The 20,212-nt window shown below is 50.8% G+C and overlaps 1 protein-coding gene across 2 annotated transcripts; it reads left to right on the top strand.

The window, feature by feature from the left end:
- The first annotated feature begins 188 nt into the window (after positions 1 to 188).
- Positions 189 to 20,116, top strand: spryd3 (SPRY domain containing 3). Of its 2 annotated transcripts, none has more exons than XR_003887963.1 (11): positions 189 to 592; positions 1,270 to 1,397; positions 2,058 to 2,133; positions 3,109 to 3,233; positions 3,345 to 3,480; positions 3,570 to 3,793; positions 8,777 to 8,926; positions 14,315 to 14,372; positions 16,690 to 16,806; positions 17,571 to 17,710; positions 19,080 to 19,218. XR_003887963.1 is itself a non-coding variant. In XM_011616998.2 (11 exons), the coding sequence occupies exons 2-11, from the start codon at positions 1,270 to 1,272 to the stop codon at positions 19,212 to 19,214; spliced, it is 1,254 nt and encodes a 417-aa protein (XP_011615300.2). In that variant the 5' UTR covers positions 189 to 592; the 3' UTR covers positions 19,215 to 20,116. The 2 variants fall into 2 exon arrangements, 1 of the variants encoding a protein (XP_011615300.2); XM_011616998.2 differs by having other exon boundaries at positions 3,570 to 3,758; positions 19,080 to 20,116.
- Positions 20,117 to 20,212: the final 96 nt, after the last annotated feature.

Below are 20,212 nucleotides of genomic sequence, written 5' to 3'. Positions count from 1 at the left end.
ATGAAAATCAAGGACCTGTCTGTTCTGGCAGGGCTGCAGCTCATTGCAGGACATTTACGCAGACAGGCGGACGCTCAGACGTGCAGCTGCAGCGGAGACACGATGCCTCTTGGGAGGATCAGCTGATTCATCCTGCACAGGGTGGGCAGACGCCTCCTGGTCTGGTCCAGCCCGTTCTGGACAGCTTCAGCATCAACGTTATGCTTAAGTTTTCATCTGGAGCTGATCACACTCTTGTGCCCTGACCTGGAACACACACCTGGGTTCCTCTGATGCTCCTTCCCGTCCAGGATCAGCTGGATCGCTATCCTGTTCGGGATCACAGTGGTGAACTCTGGAATTTGGGCATATGGGTCTATGATCTTTGTTTCCTCTTCCTGCGCTGGAGTGACGACCTGTGCAGGCTGAATTCGGCCGGATGGACGCAGCGCAGCCCGGCAGTCACGAGGGCTGAATGCTGCAATGTGATTGGCTCTCCCACCGAGGGCGCTGTGACGTCACTGGGACGCGCCGAAGTCTGGTCCCAAAGTTGTGTTGAACGATGGCGAACTGATGGATAAAACACGCAGGTTCAGTGGTTAAACGACACCAGGTGAGTGACCGACTGATCGATAACCGTGAATCAGCTACGATCGGTACCGTCATCCGTATTTAGATGCGCTCCAGGAGCGTTGCTATTGGCTAGTGATGCTATTGATATTGTGGACCCAACTGGGCCTGGTCACGGTTCCGTACCGACCGGTCAAGTTGGTATCTTGGCGACAGTCAACGTTTTGTTGTTTCTTTTTTTCAAGTGAGACTTTCCGCGCTCTGAGGTTCGAGTCGTGCTCGTTAGCATGCGGCTAGCTTAGGAAAACATACACACGACCACGCCCACTTACCCGCCCCAGTAGTGAATTTAGTATTTATACGGTTTCTTCCTAATATAATTAAATATTTATTATTTCATACTATCAATACTCCTAAGTATTTGACTGTATTTGTCACACCATTTAACTGCCTTCTGAAGACTCTGGCAGAAAGGTGATTTTCAACCTGCTTAGTCCATCTGGTAATCACCCTAATTACCTGATTAATGCTTATTTAAGCTGCGATGGTGGGGGTGCAACAAGCCATCATATTCCAGGGGTGACACAGTATGGGTGATTATGTGGGAAGCACTATGTTCAAATTTGACACAGTTAAATGTCAAGGGCTCTCAAATCATTGGAATTAGACTTTTTGGACAATGTGTTGAAGGGCTGAACATGCCTCGTGTTCCCCGTTCAGATGGACGACATCCGTGTTCTGCAGCACCGGTGCCTCCTGAATCTGGAGCGCAGGATCAGAGACTTTGGACAGGGCCGTCCAGCAGAGGAACGCTGCCTGAGGCTGCAGAAAGAGGGGGACACGCTCAGGTCAGCCAGGTTTGATTCGCTTATCTGGACGGTTGAGGCACGGCTGCTCTGCAGCGGGAGGTGGTCAGATGTGTTCAGGTGTGGTGGGAAGCCGGGCCATCGGCACCCGCCTGTAGTTTAGGAAGAGCTCGGCCTGGTCACCAAACCAAGGCCGCACTGCAGTATTTCGTTAGCTCGCCTTTAGCTCGATTACAGACACACTCGCGCTAACATTGTTCCCACCAGCTTTTACAATGTCGCTCCAGTACATCCCAGAGCTTCTGAACGGGCCTCAGGTGCAGTAGCAGCACAAGGTCAAGACCCTTGGCTTTGATGTGTGGAGGGTCAAAGGTCAAAGACTCCATTTCTAACTTTTTGAGTCGTTACGCTAACAAACACAGACCATCACATGACCTGTAGTAAAATCGTAAAAGTGCTGATTCGCAACCCATTGCTTGGTAAGTGAGCCTAACCTGTTGCTAGGCGACCAGTCGTGTGGCTGGAAGTGTGTTTTCCTCCAAACATTGTGACAACCGCAAGGACTTTCCAAAGTTGAGCTCTCTCTTGGCCTTGTTTGTACGTTTTCCTTGTAAATTTCCGATCGCCACTCGCTGCGTCATGCGCGTGCCGGTGTCATTATCGACTGTATGACGTTGTTACCTGTAGCTTCCTTGTGTCCAGTTACCAGGGCGACTCTGAGGAGGTGGGCTGTTACATGGCTGGACATCCCCTCTCTAAAGGAAGCTGCTACTTTGAGGTGAGCTGCCGGAGACGCTGTTGTTTTCTGTGTGTCTGATTGCTGCCAACAGTTTGTTAGAAAGGAGCAGACTGTCGGGGGGGCCGCGGCTTATCATCGCTGTGACGGCTTACCGGCACCCTGATGTGTGCTCGGGATTGCTTCACCATCCAACCAGCAGTTTTATCCACTGGAATCCCGTCGCTCTGAGTTTTCTCGGCTTTATATTAAATTCTGGCCTCCTGCAGTTAAACGGTGCAAAACCGCCGCCGCAAATATTCCGCAGTGGAATGAGGGCTGGGGCGGGTGAGCCCATCTCGGATCAGTGTGTTCAGATCAGCTGTTCCCAGCTGGAGTGAGCCTGCATGGTTCCGCAGGGCTGCAGGATTAGCATGTCCCTTCGGAGACGCTGAACTTTTTGCTCTGTGGCAGAAGAAAAACACATTTCACATCGAATCTCGTCCCGGGTTGCAGCCGTTCGCCAGGTAAAAAAGTCAAATCTGGGCAGGAAAACATCTCTGTTCCAGGGAACCCTGACATTTACTCGGGAAGACTGCCCCCTCCCCCGTGACGCACTTGCTGTCCTGATATTTGAAAGTTTTGGAGCGCTCGCTCACATAAAGGTCAGGCCTCGCTGCACGGATGCGTCACTGCTGTCCTGTCTTCTAATTGAACTCTGTCCAGCTTGGCACCCCCCCCTCCCGAGGCACACATCTGCCTGCCAAAGGACCTGAGTTGGTCCCTAACCGCTAAGGGTGGTGAAACTTTAGCCCCGCCTCTTGGCGATGACATGCAGGGAAAGGATGGTGCTGCCATCTTTGGTGGCGTGCTTGTGTCCTGTGTTAAACATGGACGCAGCCACAACTGAGGGATTTCCTGGACCCCCCTCCCTGTGACAAGCAGCCACACAACAAGCACAAAGCAGCATTGTGTGGCCACTTTGTGTGGTCAGAACTCTTAAAGTCGACTCTGGTGGTAACGGATGTTTTTGTGTAGGTGACGATCGTGGACACGGGGGTCAGAGGGACCATTGCTGTGGGGCTCGTGCCCAAGTTCTACAAACTGGACCACCAGCCTGGGTGGCTACCTTACTCTGTAGCTTACCACGCTGATAACGGCAAGTAAGCGAACCTGAACCAGAGCGTGACTGAAGGGGAGGACGCCCGTCGTGAGTTCAGGCTCAGCGGCCCCTAAAGGCGTCAGTGACGACAGCGTACCTTTATTCTTCGCAGGCTGTACAATGGCGACCCCGTGGGCCAGCAGTTTGGGCCAAAGTGCTCTCGGGGCGATCGCATCGGATGTGGAATTCACTCTGAAAACATTGAAGCTGGAATCACAACAGTCTTTTTCACCAAAAATAGCAAAGAGGTGTGTATTATAACGGCAGGATGTTGTGGAAATGCTAGCATGCAGCCGCTAACTGTCTGTATGCTGCCCGTGTGCACTGTCCCTCTCAGGTGGGTTCTGTGGATGTCCCTTTGGCCGTGGAGGGGCTGTTCCCAGCTGTCAGCATGCACTCAATGGGGGAGGAGGTGAAGGTGGACCTGCAGGCCAAGTGGCACCTGGAGGAGGACGAAAGCATGATGATGGTGGACAGCCACGAGGACGACTGGGGACGGCTGCATGACGTCAGAGCCAGCGGGACGGTACGTGGCAGGTCTGCGTCAGGCATTAAAGAGAGGTAAGGTTCAGAATGTCCCCGTTTTGCCCCGGTTCCGTTCCGTTATTGGACTCCCAGGGCCCACTAAGGTGGCCACTGGAGTGGAAACAGTCCAAGCGTGACAGGACGCGCTGAGCTAACCAAAGAAGACGGCTCAACAGGAGGCTTTCCTCTCACAACACAGTCTTCCCAGCAAGTTCCCAGTCATGTCACAAGGTCTCGAGGTTGCAGATTTCCTTGAAAAGCTCTCGTCTCTTTCCAGGGAGAAAGTTGAAAGGCTGCCACGTGCTGCTGGCCGCTAACAGCAGGCCGCGTTCTGTTGGCTTTGACACTTTGGAACTCCCTGCGATCTTGTTCACCCACCAGCAAAACCAGTATCGCTGCATGTTGTTGCCAGGTAACCATGTTGTTAGGTTGTTATCCTCCTCATTTTTCTGCAAAGTGGCCCTTGTCTGGGTTCTGCCTCTGGGTTCGGGTCCTCCGGGTTCTGTTTTTGGCTGGTGGTTCTGTGACATCGGGCTGGGGTTGCGCAACATCTGGCAGGCCTGCCCGCTCGGCCCCGCAGCAGAAATAAATCAGGACTGAGTTTGATGCATATAATGTGGCTGAATGATAATTGATTTAATTGCAGCGATGATTTACAGTTAGAATACTTGAACTTAACTCACACCCTTTTTGGAGCAACAGGCCTCAAACGAGCGCGGGCCCAGACATGCATGGCGAAGGGAAGAGTTCCTCCGTGCGCTCTGCTGCTCGAAGCTCCTGCTCCCACAGTCTGTACACAGGTGAATCTTCCCTGTGTCAGCGCTTGCTGAACTCTACAGGTGGTCCAATAAAGCCTTTTAGGGCCTTTTGGCCAGACACGCTGACCCTGATGGTCCTGACGAGGGACCTTTTAAGGTCGTAAAAGGTCGCGCTTAAGCCACCTTTAGAGGAGCAGCTCCCTCCGCAGGCGTGTCCCTGGTTGGATGGAATGTGTTCCCCCTGGTTTCTAGAGGACCTGTCTGTGATGGGGCACAGAAAGCAGAACCAGGGTTGGAGAGCTGAGGAACTGAAGCGTCGCCTCGTCCTCGTCCTCGTCCTCGTCCTCGTCCTCGTCCTCGTCCTCGTCCTCGTCCTCGTCCTCGTCTCTGGTGTTCTCTTCAGCCTGGGTGTAGCGTTTCATTGTTTGTCAGCGGCCAAGCGTGACGGTTTCACCTTTTGTGCAGCCATTACACCTGATAGAAGATACTGATTTATGTGACAGCTGGTTGGTGTTTTCCTTTTCTGTCCTGACACTCAGCTGAAGTTGTCTTTGTTCTGCTGCTCTGTTTTTCTGGGGGGAGAAGGTATTCTGGCTGACTCACCTCTGCATACGTGCAGCTCCGTGCAAACACCAGCCTCCAACCCTCTACTTCCTGTTGTCACAGCAGACGCCACGTCTACCTACTTAATCCCATACGATGTGGATGAGCAGGCCACAAGTAGGTGGACAGCTGCCTGCAGCTATCGGTTAATCAGAGGAGCCTCACGCACGTATTTCACGTCCCACCACTCCCAACCATGCTGAGGTTAATCCTCTTCAGGATGTTGCTTTAGTCAGAGGCTTTATTTTTCTGCCTGAAAGTTTATCTGCAGTTGAACTGAACCGGTCCAACAGATCCGCGCTGCAGCTGTCCAACACCTCTGTCAGGGTGCCTCCTTCCTTCCTCCAGTCCTTCCTTCTGGGCAGTGATACGTCCAGATGTTGGCGTCATTACTGAAGGTTAAAGTTCACAGCTTTCCCAGCAGGTTATGGTGGTTGCCGCCTTTACACAGTTGAATATATATAGATATAGATATAATAAGGTTGTGTGGTGCTTGTGTGTCCCGGTTACAGCAGCCAGCCATTGATTGCCGTGGTGATGAGACAGCTTCTGTATTCTGGAAACCTCCCTCAGCCCCATTTCAGCTTCAGCGTCTGGGTTTACAGGTGCTGGGACATTTTCACCTCCTCTTTACACTCTTACTTGTGGTAGGACTGCGAGGAAAAGTGCCTTTGTTGGTTTGGACTGAAAAGATGAGGTGCCGAGAGGGAAGCGGCAGGTTAATGAGGGCAGAGTGGAGCGAATTAAAAGGTGATGAAAAGCCCCATAGTGTCTAGAATAGCTGAGGTGTCACTGGAGGTCATGTGATTGATCGGTCTTAACGTGTAGCTGCTCTCATAATCCCAGTTACTGACCTGGCTTCACCTTGCCCAACCTATCGGAGCCTTCGTAATCAGGGCTCGTGTTTGGATTGAGTGGGTCTATTTATGTTTTCTGTTTGGCCTTAATTAACTTCCCGGTTAAATCAGGTAAAGCCATCAATCATTTGACAGCCTACATGCTTTAACCTGAACCTTTCAGGGTTGTTTGATGTCTGCAACCTTACATGGCCTGAATATCGTTTTCCACATCTTCTCGAGTATGAAGGGCTTCTCTGTGGGAGCAGCTGTCTCCTCTGTCTCCTGCTGAGGCTTTAGAACCAGAGCAGCACCATCGATGTCCTCCTCTCTGCTGACCTCTCCCGTCTACAATCCATCCATCGCCAGGGGCGCTGCTTCCACCACTACGCTGATGACACCCAACCCTACATCTCCACCAAATCCATCACCTGCACAGCTTCTTCCACTCTGACCAGCAGCCTGAACCACAATAAAGCCACCAGATCTTCCTTCTTTCACTTTAAAAACATCTCCCTCCTCCGTCCATCTCGCTCCCTTTCCACCGATCCAACCTTGATCCAGGCCGGACTGCTGCACCCACATCTGCTGCAGCGACTCCTCAGTGAACTCCAGTGGATGCGGAACTCTGCAGCCCCCCCCGCCCCGCCCACCCAAGAACACATTGCCCTCCAGAACCTCCACTGGCTCCCTGTCAACACTTCAAATCCTGCTTCTCATCCACAGAGCCCTCCACACCCAGACTCCATCTTAACGCACAGATGTGCCTCTTCCTAAAGCCTCTGCTCCTCTGACGACCTCCCCATCCCTCTCCATGCTGGCCCTGGACCTGTGGGGACCAACATTTGACTGCACACCCCTCTTTAAAACTGCCCGTTTCGTGTTTCAGTTCCCTTTATCTGTTGTTCCTTTATAAACGGCTTTCACTGTTATTACTATACGCACATGTTCAGATGGCAGTAGTGTGGTTTCAGTTGCTCAGGGTGGGGTTTCAAAGCCTCTGATCCAGCTGTTTTTACCAGCAGGGTGATCCGGGGGGGGCATCACCACGGAAACAGCTCTGATAGACTTCTGCCGCTGGCCAGAATCAGAATCCTTTTGGGAACTGGGGTGTGTTTGCGTCTAACTCGGTTGTAATTTGAGGTGAACGGACATGGAGACACTCGGTTCCGACTCATCGGGAAGACAGTAGGACGCAGAACAACAACTGCGCTACAGGTGTATTTGATTTCACTCCCCCCCCCCCCCCCCCCCCCCCCCCCTTAATGGTGCAACAGGAAACTGGCAGGATCTGCTTCTGGGTGTTGACGTCTGTTTCCCAGCAGCGGTTGAACCAAACACCAGCGAGTGTCAGTTGTCTCAGGCGGCGCTGCTCAGTTCCTGCCCTCGTCACTACCGTGACTCAGGGAAACCACATCCCTCCTCCCAGCAGAACAGCTGGCACCAAGGCTGATACTCATGGAAGATGGAAACACGCCGTCTCTGCAGTCTGCAGGACTGGAACGACTCCGCCACATGCTGCAGCTCTACATTATGACTCTGTCCTTCATAACGATCCGGCCGGGAGCCACTTGCTGGTGGTTGGAGTGATGTTGCACAACCAGGAGCAGACTATTCGGCTTCTTTGTCGTCCATCTTCCATTTTTGCTGTGCTGCTGAGACAGATGGGTCAATTTGGGCGGTTTGGCTTCCCTTCCCTGTCTGCACACTCAGGCCCTTGTCCTTTACTTACCTCAGGTGTCCAACAGAACCCGAGGTGTTCCCTTCACGTTCAGACACAGGTAGAGAAGCTGTCTGGCCTCCTTCACCATGATGTTAATGTGATGAGTCCAGGTACTGTGAGATGGTCGTTCCCAAGTATTTAAAGGTGTCCACTCTGTCGATGAGAAGCTCATGGTAGTCCTTCTGCTTCTTCCTGCTGAAGTCCACCATCGGTTCCTCCTGGTTCTCCTGGCACCAGTCCTCCAGGTGGAAGACCTCCCATCTGTAGGGTTAAGGTCTGATCACCGGAAAGTGGCTGGTGTCAGACTCGGCGTTGAGGACACGTGTGGACCTCTATCTACTCTTGTTCCCTAGGTTCTCTTATAAAGTTGACATTGCTCGGCCTGCGCTCAGCTCAGGGCGGAATGTCTCTTTCCTGTAAAGCTGCATCAAGCGTTGATGTTTGAACATACGAGTATGTGCACGCAGTCAGAGCTGTCTGGACCTGTGTGGATCCGCAACTTGAGCGTACTGTGGCATCATGACGAACACGACACTATTTCCATGTTGGGTCATTCATTTTAAGTCAACCATGCATAACAACTGAAACCTGAAATGAAAAAGAAGGAGAGGAAAGCTGATGCAGTCCAGCGTGGTAACCGTGACGACGGTGTGTTAACCGGGACTACAACCTGCAGTAACCATGACAACAGTGCGGTAACCATGACTATGCTGTGCAGTATCCTTGACAACAGTGCACTAACGGTGAAAGCAGTGCGCTAACCATAACTACATGGTGTAGTAACATGACAACAGTGCAGTAACCATGACAACGGTACAGTAAGTGTGACAACAGTTAGGGCAGACCTTTGCTCAGCGGGTCCGACTTTTACTGTGACTTGCTGATCCTGTCCTCATCACCACCGGGTTGGTTGCAGGCAGGATCTAGTTTAACTATTATTGTCTGAAGATGAAGACCAAAGGGAGCAGACCACACATCTGTCTGTGTGAACGCTCTTTAAGCACCGCCCAGTTACACCAAACAACAACGTCGGTTGTTTTTGTCCCTCATTAGCAGCTGTTCTCCCCTTAAACCTGTTTCCTGTCTCATCCTTCCTCAGCTCCTGGAGTACGTTGGGAAAGGAAAGAGCATCATGGATGTGGGTCTGGCCCAGGCCCGTCAGCCTCTCACCACCCGCCGCCACTACTATGAACTGGAGATCGTGGACGCTGGGGAGAAGTGCTACATTGCCCTGGGCTTGGCCAGAAGGGTGAGCATCCTCACGGCCCGCTCTCCACAGTATAGCTCCACCATCTGACGCCTGTGTGGGGGGTTAGTAGCAAGACTATTATTTGATTCTAATGATTTCATGTTGTTAAAAAGCAGAAACCTCCAGAACACATGGAGACACAGTGTTCTAACTCTTTTAGTAGTAAAGACAGAGGTCTTATCCTGGTTTATTTCTCTGCCATTATCCTCCATTTTCTCTTTTCTCCTTCGCTCTAATGGCCCATTGTGGGTAGAAGAAAGACCCCCCAGAGGAAAATACAATTAGAGAAATTTTTAAAATGTCTCATTTGAGCCTTTTATTTCTTTTTCCAAAGAATGCACACAAGGTTTCTATTTGCACATTAGCGCTCTGGCCTTTTTTTGAGGCATGAAACATTTGATCTTTGTTGCACTGAGAAGTGGGAGCGTTTCTGTGCACAGATGATCAGTGTAACGTAAGTGTACACTGTGTGATGATCAAATCTTTCAAAGACAAATACTTTTTTACTGCGTTCAAAGGTGAAACATTTTTAAATGTGTGAAACTTTAGTTGCCGGAACCCGCAGTAACTAATGTCAAAACCTGGACATAAAGCCTGTGCAACATCTGTCAAGGGCTCAGAGGACATTAATACAGAAGCAGCAGCATCAGAGCAGCAGCAGCAGCATCGGAGCAGCAGCAGCATTGGAGCAGCAGCAGCATTGGGCCAGCAGCAGCATCGGAGCAGCAGCAGCAGCAGCATCGGAGCAGCAGCATCAGAGCAGCAGCAGCATAAGAGCAGCAGGAGCAGAATCAGAGCAGCAGGAGCAGAATCAGAGCAGCAGCAGCATAAGAGCAGCAGCAACAGAATCGGGGCACCATCCTTAGAACAGCAGCAGCATTGGAGCTGGAGCATCAAAGCAGCAGGAGCATCGGAGCAGCAGCAGCATCAGAGCAGCAGCATCATCAGAGCAGCAGCAGCATTAGGGCAGCAGCAGCGGTGCAGCAGCAGCATCGGAGCAGCAGCAGCATTAGAGCAGCAGAATCAGGGCAGCAGCAGCATCACGGCAGCAACAGAATCAGAGCAGCAGCAGCATCAGGACAGCAACAGAATCAGGACAGCAACAGAATCAGAGCAGCAGCAGCAGCATCAGGACAGCAACAGAATCAGGACAGCAACAGAATCAGAGCAGCAGCAGCAGCAGCAGCAGCAGAGCAGCAGTAGTTTATTTCTTTCAGAGACTATGAAGCAAATGCATCATGGGTCTGAAAACATTCATCTGAGTGTTTGTAATTAGACACAACACTGAAGATGTGGACACCTGAGACAGGAGGAGTGGACCAGCCGGTCCAGACAGACCTGTCTGGGCCACCTCACCTTCAGGGCTCCGGGGCCTCGGCAGATCGGAGCTCTTTTAGCTCCAGCACAATATCATGCCGAGGGCTCACACTGTGCCTCTTGGGTCTATGTTGTGCTTCCTTTAGCTGCTGATACATCCCAGAGTGCAGAGGAGCCATGAAGACATACTTCACCACACTCTGAATGTATCTCCTTAATCAGCGTAAAGCTACAGATGTACACCTATGGATGATAGCCTGTGTCCTGTGGACAACCTCCAGGTACATGCAGGAATACTTGTGTGCTTTGATCAGTCGTCAGGGAAGCCTGAGGAATTTGGGTTGTGTGATAAGTGCGACTGCTTATGTTTGAGGTAAATGTGCTAGAATCTAATCTGAGATCTGTTTTGACCCCACTACTATTCCTAGACCTGTCATGACCTCTCATTTCCTCTACCCCTCTGAAGATAAGACGTGCATGAATGTACAGTATGCATATGCTTGTTTTTGTCTGGTACACACGCTGGTTGCTAGGCTGCAGGACAAAGGAAGATCTAGATTGAGGGGTGGAGGAACTGACTGCAAAAGACAAGACCAGAAACAAAAACCAGGGAAGAGCAGTATCAAAAACCTGGAAAAACAAGCAGTTCTACACAAAAAAAAAAAACAACAGAGTAGAAGGACAGATACAAAACAGACACACAACAATCAGGACTCACTGATCCAGTGGATCTCATTGCCAAGTCCAAGACTGATCACTCATTACTACAATGAGGGGAACTTCTCTGGCATCTGTCAGGTTCCTCTCCGACCTCAATCGGTCACCAAAAACTTGTTCAAGGCCCAAGCAAGTCCTGGAAACGAACAACAGTGTTCATCACCCTGGCACCGATCACCAGGACACAGCTCCAACAACATGTTCACACCACTGAAGATACCAGAGAGGCTTCTCTGAAAGTGGACAGACTCAAACCGTCCCAGTCCTTTGGGTGGGGGACGCGTCTTCTTGGAGGACACCCTGCAGTGCAGCCAGGGCACTGGTCGGTGCTTCCATACTGAGACCATCCCAGTCTGGTACCGGTACTGAGGTGGTGACCTAAATATCAGCCGCAGACGTAGGCACACACGTCCGAACTGTTGGTACACCTCTGGTAAGGAAAGAAGAGGAGCGCCCGGTTTGAGCAGCGGGCTATCGAAGCAGACCAGCATCGGTTTGTGTCTCTGCTTGTCCCCTGTAGGGAAGGCACGGTGGGCACGTCCCAACACTTTCTCTCGCTGCAAACACACGGCATCTCTCCTGCGTCTGCTCTAATTCGTGGCCTCCGTTATATTTTTAGACAGCCCAGCGATAGGCCAGTCAGATAACTGCTGTTGATCTGCTTCCACATTACTCCTCGCTGGCCCGCAGCTCCAGGCATGTTTCCTCTGCCACTGTGTGCAAGCGCAGGCTGCTGTGATGATCTGCTTGTTGTTCTTAGGGCAGCTCCTGTTTTTCTGCTGTCCAACACTGAGCGTGAGCGGCCTGACCAAGCCATTGTTGTGGTGTTGGTGTTGGCGGTCTGGCTCAGGGTCAGCACAATAACAGAAGCATAGTTCTAACCTCCAGGCCAGAGAAGCTCAGTGATGGTGAGAAAACTTCTGCAATTCCTCAGATCACCAACAGCAACATCTGTCCAGATGTTTGCAATAGAGTGACTCAGCCTTTAACTGCTGTACACTTACAGCACTGTGACAGTGATGTAGACCTGGTTAATTTGCTAAAACACCGTATATCATAGACAACAGCATCAGCATCAACAAAAATATGCCCCCCTCCAAAAAACCACCCCTTAAATCATACTCTAACCCCCTAAACCCAACCATGCCCAGCCAATAGAAGCTAATGTCTTGTCGAGGTTTTCACTGATGGGTTGTCTTAGGATTGATTGGAGGTGTTGCTGTATGTGTGACTGTAGCTGTGGGTGTGACTGTGGCTGTAGGCGTGACTGTAGCTGTGGGTGTGACTTTAGCTGTAGCTGTGACTGTGGCTGTGAATGTAGCTGTGGCTGTGACTGTGGCTATAGGTGTGACTGTAGTTGATGCTGTAGGTGTGACTGTAGCTGTGGCTGTGACTGTAGCTGTGGGTATGACTGTAGCCCTGGCTGTAAATGTAGCTGTGGTTGTGACTGTGGGGGTGGGTGTGACTGTGGCTGTAGGCGTGACTGTAGCTGTGGGTGTGACTTTAGCTGTGACTGTGGCTGTGAATGTAGCTGTGGCTGTGAATGTAGCTGTGGCTGTGAATGTAGCTGTGGCTGTGACTGTGGCTATAGGTGTGACTGTAGTTGATGCTGTAGGTGTGAGTGACTGTGCGTGTGACTGTAGCTGTAGGTGTGACTTTAGCTGTGGGTGTGACTGTAGTTGTGACTGTAGGTGTGGCTGTAGCTGTGGGTGTGGCTGTAGCTTTATGTGTGACTGTGGCTGTGCGTCTGACTGTAAGTGTGGGTGTGACTGTGGCTGTGGGTGTGACTGTAGCTGTACAGTATGTGTGACTGTGGCTGTGCGTTTGACTGTAGCTGTGACTGTGGGTGTGGTTGTGACTGTAGCTATGGGTGTTACTGTCGCTGTGGGTGTGACTCACTGTGGGTGCTGTAACTGTTGGTGTGATTGTAATTGTAGCTGTGGGTGTTATTGTAGCTGTGGGTGTGGCTGTGGGTGTTATTGTAGCTGTAGGTGTGATTGTAGCAGTGGCTGTGGGTGTTATTGTAGCTGTGGGTGTGACTGTGGCTGTAGCTGTGGGTGTGATTGTAGCTGTAGCTGTGGGTGTGACTGTAACTGTGGCTGTAGCTGTGGGTGTGGGTGTTATTGTAGCTGTAGCTGTGGGTGTTATTGTAGCTGCGGCTGTAGCTGTGGGTGTGGCTGTAGCTGTGGCTGTGGGTGTGATTGTAGCGGCAGGTGTGACTGTGGCTGTAGCTGTGGGTGTCAGCACGTCAATAACAAGACTATTGATGTATGAAAGAAGACTCTCACACACACATGCACACACCCACACACACCTACCATTGTTAGAGGGTTTCTGCAGGCATGCAGCAGATAAACAGTTAAATATCTCTGGTAATTATCTCTGAGTCATGCTCTGATCTTATCTGAAAGTTGGCGCTGGGCTTGTTTCTGTTGGAAGGCTGATCCCTGGACAGAGGCGTACGTACAGTATACGGAGCCACACAAACATGTCCTTGGCTCCCTGACGCTGGCGGCCATCCAAACCAAACATTCGTTTAGGATTCGCGCCGTAGGACCCCTCTGTGAACTGCCCTCCTGAGCTCCGGAGCTGTCTTGGCGGGACAGTTTACACTTGGTAGTGTCTCCCATGACAAAGTAGTCCTGGAGTCAGGCGATGTGAGCTTTAGCAACACAAAATCCAGTATCCCCCCCCCAACAGAAGTATCCTTATAAAGAAGATTAGCTTGAGAATTTCCTTAGAGTTGTGTCTCTACAGCTGAACAACCAACTTGCTCAAGGTGATCCAGATCTGGACCAGGACCCCTAACAGGTTGTGTACTTGGACCATGTCCAGATTTGAGGGGGACTCAGACATCAGAGTTCACATGTAACTAGTAGCCACAGCTTCTGAGCAGCAGCTTCCAGCAAGAAGAACCTCTGTAGAGCCTGTGCAGCTCCTCTGGCCTTTGGTTTCCACTCCCCTCCAACCTTCGGATTTTTGACTGGAGGTGGAACCTTCTGGCCCCTGAGTCAGATCTTTCCTAATGTGTCTAAAGACCCTCTTGGATCTGTCGGTGCTTAAATGGCTGTGATGTGGTAAATGGAATGCTTTTTAAGGCTGAACGATTCAGGCACATTTTATTTGCTACTCTGTTGTTTGCGTTCTCCAAATGTTTCCTCAGTTTGACATCATTAAAATGGGCCCCGACTTTGAAACAGAAACTTTTATTGCAAGGGTGGGAATATTTATGGAGCATTGATCGGTCTGGATGGAAGATTCGTCACGTACACACGCCCAGTATGATCCTAGAGCATGACCTCAACAGTATTTTGTCTTTGTGGTAAAGCGCTGGATGATGTGATGTGTTTGCAGGACTACCCCAGGAACAGACATCCCGGATGGAGCCGAGGATCGGTGGCGTACCACGCAGGTCAGACCTTTTCCTCTTTCGCTCTTCAGCCAGCTGAGGCATCATGTGTAGGAGAGCACACATGCACTTCTGTCAGGTTCAGGCCACCCTCTTTGGAGCACAGCGATGGCTTCTTGGTCGCCTGTGCACAGGCGCTGTGGTGCTTCCTCCCTCCTCCAGTTGTTTGTCATGAAGAAGGTGGTTTAGGTTGCGAGTGTGGAAATTCCCCTGTGGTGAGATGAATCGGGCTGATGTACTCTATCGGCATCATCTCAGCTGGATGCGGAGATGATGAGATGAAGGCAGATCGTGAGCAGATAAACTGGACAATGACAGCGTCAGAAAGAGAGGCATCGTATCTCCATCCGTTTCTTCTGGTCCTGTAAGCAGTGACGGAAAAACAACGAGACAAGATCTGGCTGTTACCTACACAGTCTAAGTTGTTTTTGAGGACTGTGAGCGCTATCGCTGCGGGCATCTTCCTAAACCCCCACAGCTCCACATCCAGGCCTCGGCGCTGACTGACAGCAGATTAGCAGCGAAACCAGAAGTTCATTTCTGGCACCGTGTTGCTACGGTGAGACTTAAAAAACCCTCACCTGTGAGCCAGGTCAACCACCCCTTCAGCTAAGCAGCCAGTAAAAGTAGATCCAACAAGGCTGCTTTATTCCACTGTCTTTAGATTCACCTGTTCTACGATGGTTACCTGGTTACCTATCTACATTCAAACTCCAACACGTTGATTATTATGGGTTTGCTTTCATTTGTGACTGTGTGTGGTTGTTCCTGTACAGAATCACTGTAGCGCGTTTAGCACCGTCATAATGAGCATTGACATGTCTATGATGGAAGTGTGTCCTCCTCCTCAACACTAGGTGGCGATATGCATCTTTGTGGTCGCATAATAAACGACTGGAGTCTGGCATCAGAGCAGGAACAACAGGAAGAGCAATAGTCCTACAGCTTCATTCATCTCCTTCAACGGAGTGTTGACAGCGGTTGTCAGCGACCACGTATGACGCTTTAAGCTAACATGTCATTGCTGCTGTAGTTTGAGGATCTTTGGCGATGTTTGCGACAGTATTCTGGCGTGTGAGCCGATGGGGCGCCGTGACCACTGCTGCCCTGCCGCCCCCACAAACCCCCATCATTGACTCACTCGTGCTCTGACTCACCAGCGCCATCCTTCCATCAGCACCAGGCTCACCTGAGATCATCGGGATCAGGCTAACACCCTTATCAGCCACAGGGTCTAATCTGATTGCAGCTCAGGTTCTGCAACAACAAATGTTCAACATTCTGTGTATGACAGTTAAATTACATCCTTATCTGTTAAGCAGAAAAGATCAGAACCAGCTTTTATGGCCAACGGGCTTGCTCTGAGGCCGAGTGGGGCTCTCAGCCTGTGGCTCCTGCTAGATTCATGGTGAGAAACCACCAGGGATCTGCCCCCACTTCAGGTTCCACCTAATTTCTGGGACTTTCACACACACCAATATGCCACAATCGCAGTGAACACGAGTCTTTTACTGGCTGTGGTCGTGTTCAGCCAAATCTGTACATCAACTCATCGTCTCTCACTCCTTATTTTGGTATTTCTAGTCTCGGGGGGGGGGTCTCTGAAGGGCCCGCACGGGGGCCTTAATGATGCGGTGTCTCCATCTCCCTCCCGGTGCTGAGATAGCGATTGTTTAAACAGGATCTTGAGCTGATGGATGGGTCCCATGACAACTCCACAAATATTTACTGGCTCCTGACACGCCACTCACCCCGCTCTGCTTTTCTTTGGCTCTTCTCCCCGCGACTGTCTCGCCATTGTCCCCATGACTGACGGACAGTAAGGACGCCCTCCAGCACCCTTCCCAGGTTGGCTACTCTGAAGTCAGGACCCGTTCCCCTACCCAAAGATACTGGGAAACGACACCAGTAATTTAAAAAAAAAACTCCATTACTGGGATACAGTTGGGGGGCTAATAAGGTTCTCATCTGGGGCAACTCAGGCATGGAGAGTCCACCCCCCCCCCCCCCCCCCCCCTCCAACACATTGTAGTGGATACTAATGATTCCTTCTGTGGTTGATGGGCTTGCTGTAAGGGGGACCTGTGTATCCGGACCGGGCTGGGCCTGACAAGGCCCAAACCTCAGGTCCGGTTCCAGGAAAGGCCCCTGGGAAACGCAGCCTCCAGGATCTACAGAACCACCACCAGGAAAAGATGGTGGTTCAGTAGAAGCTGGAAGCTTCATTATTTTGAAGCAGAACTGATCTGATAGAGTAAATTAAAGCTCTTTAACCCAAAAGCTGCAGAACCAAACGAGGTTGTCTTTGTCCTCATGACAGATGATGGAAAGATCTTCCACGGTAGCGGTGTTGGAGACGTATTTGGCCCCCGCTGCTTCAAAGGTGACATCATGGGCTGTGGCATCATGTTCCCACGGGACTACATCCTGGATGAAGGTGAGGGCTGAAGCTTCAGCAGATGGTTGGTTTGTGGGAGGGTTTTATCTTCTGTCTGCGCATCATGGTTCAGCATGGTCCGAGGTTCAGCACCTACTTGACCGTAGCCCCCTCACACCTGCCCTCCTAAATGGGCTTCAGCATCCTCAGAAAGATCTTGATGAAACACAAGTCCCGCTGACCTTCACCGCTAGGATTGACAAGGTTAGGAGAGGTCAGTTGATCACCAGTTAGGAGCCTGAACAACATGATTGGGAATCACAGAGGTGCAACGAGGGACTCGGCCAGAAACAAACACCTACAAGCACCAAGTTGGGGTCCACCTACAAGCACCAAGTTGGGGTCCACCTACAAGCACCAAGTTGGGGTCCAAGTCTTTTCTGCCTGAAGACTCAGCTGGATCCTCCAAACAAAGCAGCCAGACTCTCAGACACCCAGCAGAAGAGGGTTCCTCACAGTTTCCGGGGGCTTCTGCTGAGCGTCAGAGCCGCTGTCCAGGAGGAAACAACAGATTCTGAAGTACACCAGGAGAAGATGCCCTGCTGAGTGAATCCCTGAGACAGCCGACACCAAACCCTAGGAGGACAAGTCTTCGCATGATCTGAGCCACGGACAAATGGAGGAGGTTCAGCATAACCGGGCCACGTTTGAGTCAATGTTCTGTTGGAAAGAAAGAAAATACAACTTGTAGGAGAATATGTTCTGCTCCTCGGGTTCCCTTGTCTCTACCCGGAGACCTTCTCTGATATCTGCTTTGTCCTCAGGTGAGATGGAGGACTGGGATCAGAACGGGGGTCGTTCAGCTCTGGCACACAAAGGCATGAAGATTGTTCCGTACCTCGAAGAGGAGGAGGAGGAGGATGTTGCAGAAGTAGAGCGGGGACAGGAGAGGAAGAAAGTCACGGTGAGCAACGTTCCTAAAGACAACCCAGATGTTCCCGACTGGCTTCAGACCAGTGAATCAGTTTCCATTAGATGGAAACATGATAAACGCTCCAGTTCCAAATGAGGTTCAAGGAGTTTCTGTTGGAGACACTAGAACTGGGGGCCAAAACGGGGCAATGGTTCCAACATGGCCCTTTTATAACCTGGAGCAGGACCAGTCTCATACAGGGGGATGGACAGATGGGTAAAAGAGGAGAGAGGGTAGGAGGAAGGGCAGAAAGAGGAGGGGACATACACAGCATGACAATAGACATTAAGTAAGTGTTGTGGTTTGTCATTCAGAAGGTCAGAGGTCAGACATACCTGTAGATACAATCCAGAGAGAGCGAAGCACAAAAACACAGGAAAGAGAGTCCTGCAGCCATCAACCAATCAGGTGATCACGACTCAGCAGTCTATAGCTATATGATGCTAAAGGAGAGCTGTTCCTGTTCTATTAGCATTAGCTTAGCTAGTATAATGTCTGTAGGTACAGAGCTATTGACTCATCCCTGTCACAGAGGAATGTTTTCATCTTCATCTTACCGTAGAGAAGGAGTTATCCTCCTGTACCTGGGCAGGGAGCTGCCAGCAGGGAAGCCTGCTAGCTAAATGCCCCCCCTTCCCATTCTACTGTTAAAGGTTCTGGAACCAGCAGTAAGCCAGCACCCTGAGAGCGGAGCTCCGAGGATGTGCTGCTTCTACTCTTGGTTCGGGCTTTGGGAAGAAGAACCTGCTCTGGTTCCTCTGGATTCATAGATAAATACAGCTGAGTGTCATCACCATAGCTGTGAACATTTATTCCTGCTCCTCAATAATGGAAGCAGGTACCAAGACACCAGGACTGGTCCAAGAGCAGAACCTTGTGGGACTCCACGACGGAGCTACAATATGAAGAGGAAAGATGATGAACATGAACAAACTGGAATCTGTCTGATAAATATGATCTGAACCGGTTTGACCCCAGTGAGCTGCTCCAGTCTCTGCAACAGGATTAACCAGTCCACCGTCTGAAGCTCTGAGGTCACCAGGAACTTTAACCAGTGCTGTTTCTGTGCTGTGAGGAGCTCTAAAACCTGACTGAAACATCTCAGAATGTTCCTGCAGGTGGCCCAGTAACTGAGTCTCCTTTTAGCTTGGTGAGCCCGCTGTAGATTCCCAGTGGTGATTCTCACAGACCAGTCAGCTGAAACCCCCACAGGTGAAAGGTCTCACAGATGGAACCCAGAGCTAAAGTTCAGTAGTGTGAAGGATGCTGATGAAGTTTTAGTCTGTAAACTGATGTTTGGGGTTGTGTTGCAGCTTCCAACTAAAAGCTGCCTGCTAACCACCCTCACTTGGTTGTGCAGGTGTTCTTCACCAGGAATGGGAAGCTGATGGGCCGCAGAGAGATAGTGGTTCCTCCAGGCGGTCTCTACCCCACCGTGGGTATGTTGAGCAGTGGAGAGAAGGTTAAGGTTGATCTTCAGCCCCTGAGTGGATGAAGGCCTGAGGCCCGGAGAGGACATGTCCTCCACCTTCTCTCCCCGCACTCAGAAGACTCCAGGAAGACCATCACCAGGTGGACATGGAGGTTTCCAGAGTTCAGGGGTCGCTAAAGCTAAAAGCTCCACATGTTTCTATGCAACCTGAGTTATGTTTTATTATCTGCTGTGATCCCAGAGTGCTGCATGGCTGAGCAGCTGAGCCCTTTCTTCTTCCTCCTCATCCTTCTTCATCCGTCATCATCATCAGTGGGGGCGGAGCCTGAGCCCCACATTCCCCTCCTGCTCTCTGCTGCCCCCCGCTGACCAATCAGGGAGCTGACGCGCTGATATTAGCGTTGATTCAGCCCCCACATCCAAATAAGACACCTTTCAGTGTAATCTGATTACTCAAGCTCCAAATATAAACCCGGTCTTTGCGTTCATCGGACCCAGCTGATCCGACCATAGCAGACTGTTGTTGAGGTGTTCCTGAGACTTAATGTTGCTGTTCCAAAGGTTTTCAACCATGTTCAGACCAAAGAAATGTGATTCAATTTGCTGCTGTTAACCTCTGACCTCAGCTGAGTGACCCGTTTTAACCTCGGTGGCATTTGTTCTTCAGATTTGAGCAACAGCCATGAGGACGTGCTGCAGGATTAGCTGCGTCTGCTTCATACCGCCCCCTGCCGGCCGTTTGGGTTGATACCACATTCATGTCCTATGGGTGATATCTGGTGACGCTCTTTGCTCGCGTGCACTGAGCTGCACGGGTGGGTTTTAGACTTATTTAATGTCATTTTATGGTTACAAGTTCCTTCTGCCCTGTTCCAAATATTCAGACTGGAGGTTTTTAGAACGCTGAAACTAAAAACTAAATAAAGGAAATTTGACTCAAGAGAAACTAAAGTGAAGTGAATCTTCCTTGGAAATGCTCAACTCTGGAATCAAAATGATGAATCGGAGCCATGCCTTAAGTATTAAGTTACACCGTTGCTACGGCAACAGTGCAGCGTGTT

Source organism: Takifugu rubripes, chromosome 3 (assembly GCF_901000725.2).
Source record: "Takifugu rubripes chromosome 3, fTakRub1.2, whole genome shotgun sequence".
NCBI classification, from domain to species: Eukaryota; Metazoa; Chordata; class Actinopteri; order Tetraodontiformes; family Tetraodontidae; genus Takifugu; species Takifugu rubripes.
The sequence above is the reverse complement of the archived record's forward strand: the minus strand, read 5'-3'. Positions and strand labels throughout refer to the sequence as shown.

Coding starts and splice junctions, on each gene's coding strand:
- spryd3 (XM_011616998.2), top strand. CDS start 1,270: ATGGACGACATCCGTGTTCTGCAGCACCGGTGCCTCCTGAATCTGGAG. Junction 14,373..16,689: donor ATCGGTGGCGTACCACGCAG/GTCAGACCTTTT, acceptor TCCTCATGACAG/ATGATGGAAAGATCTTCCAC. Junction 17,711..19,079: donor AGGAGAGGAAGAAAGTCACG/GTGAGCAACGTT, acceptor TTGGTTGTGCAG/GTGTTCTTCACCAGGAATGG.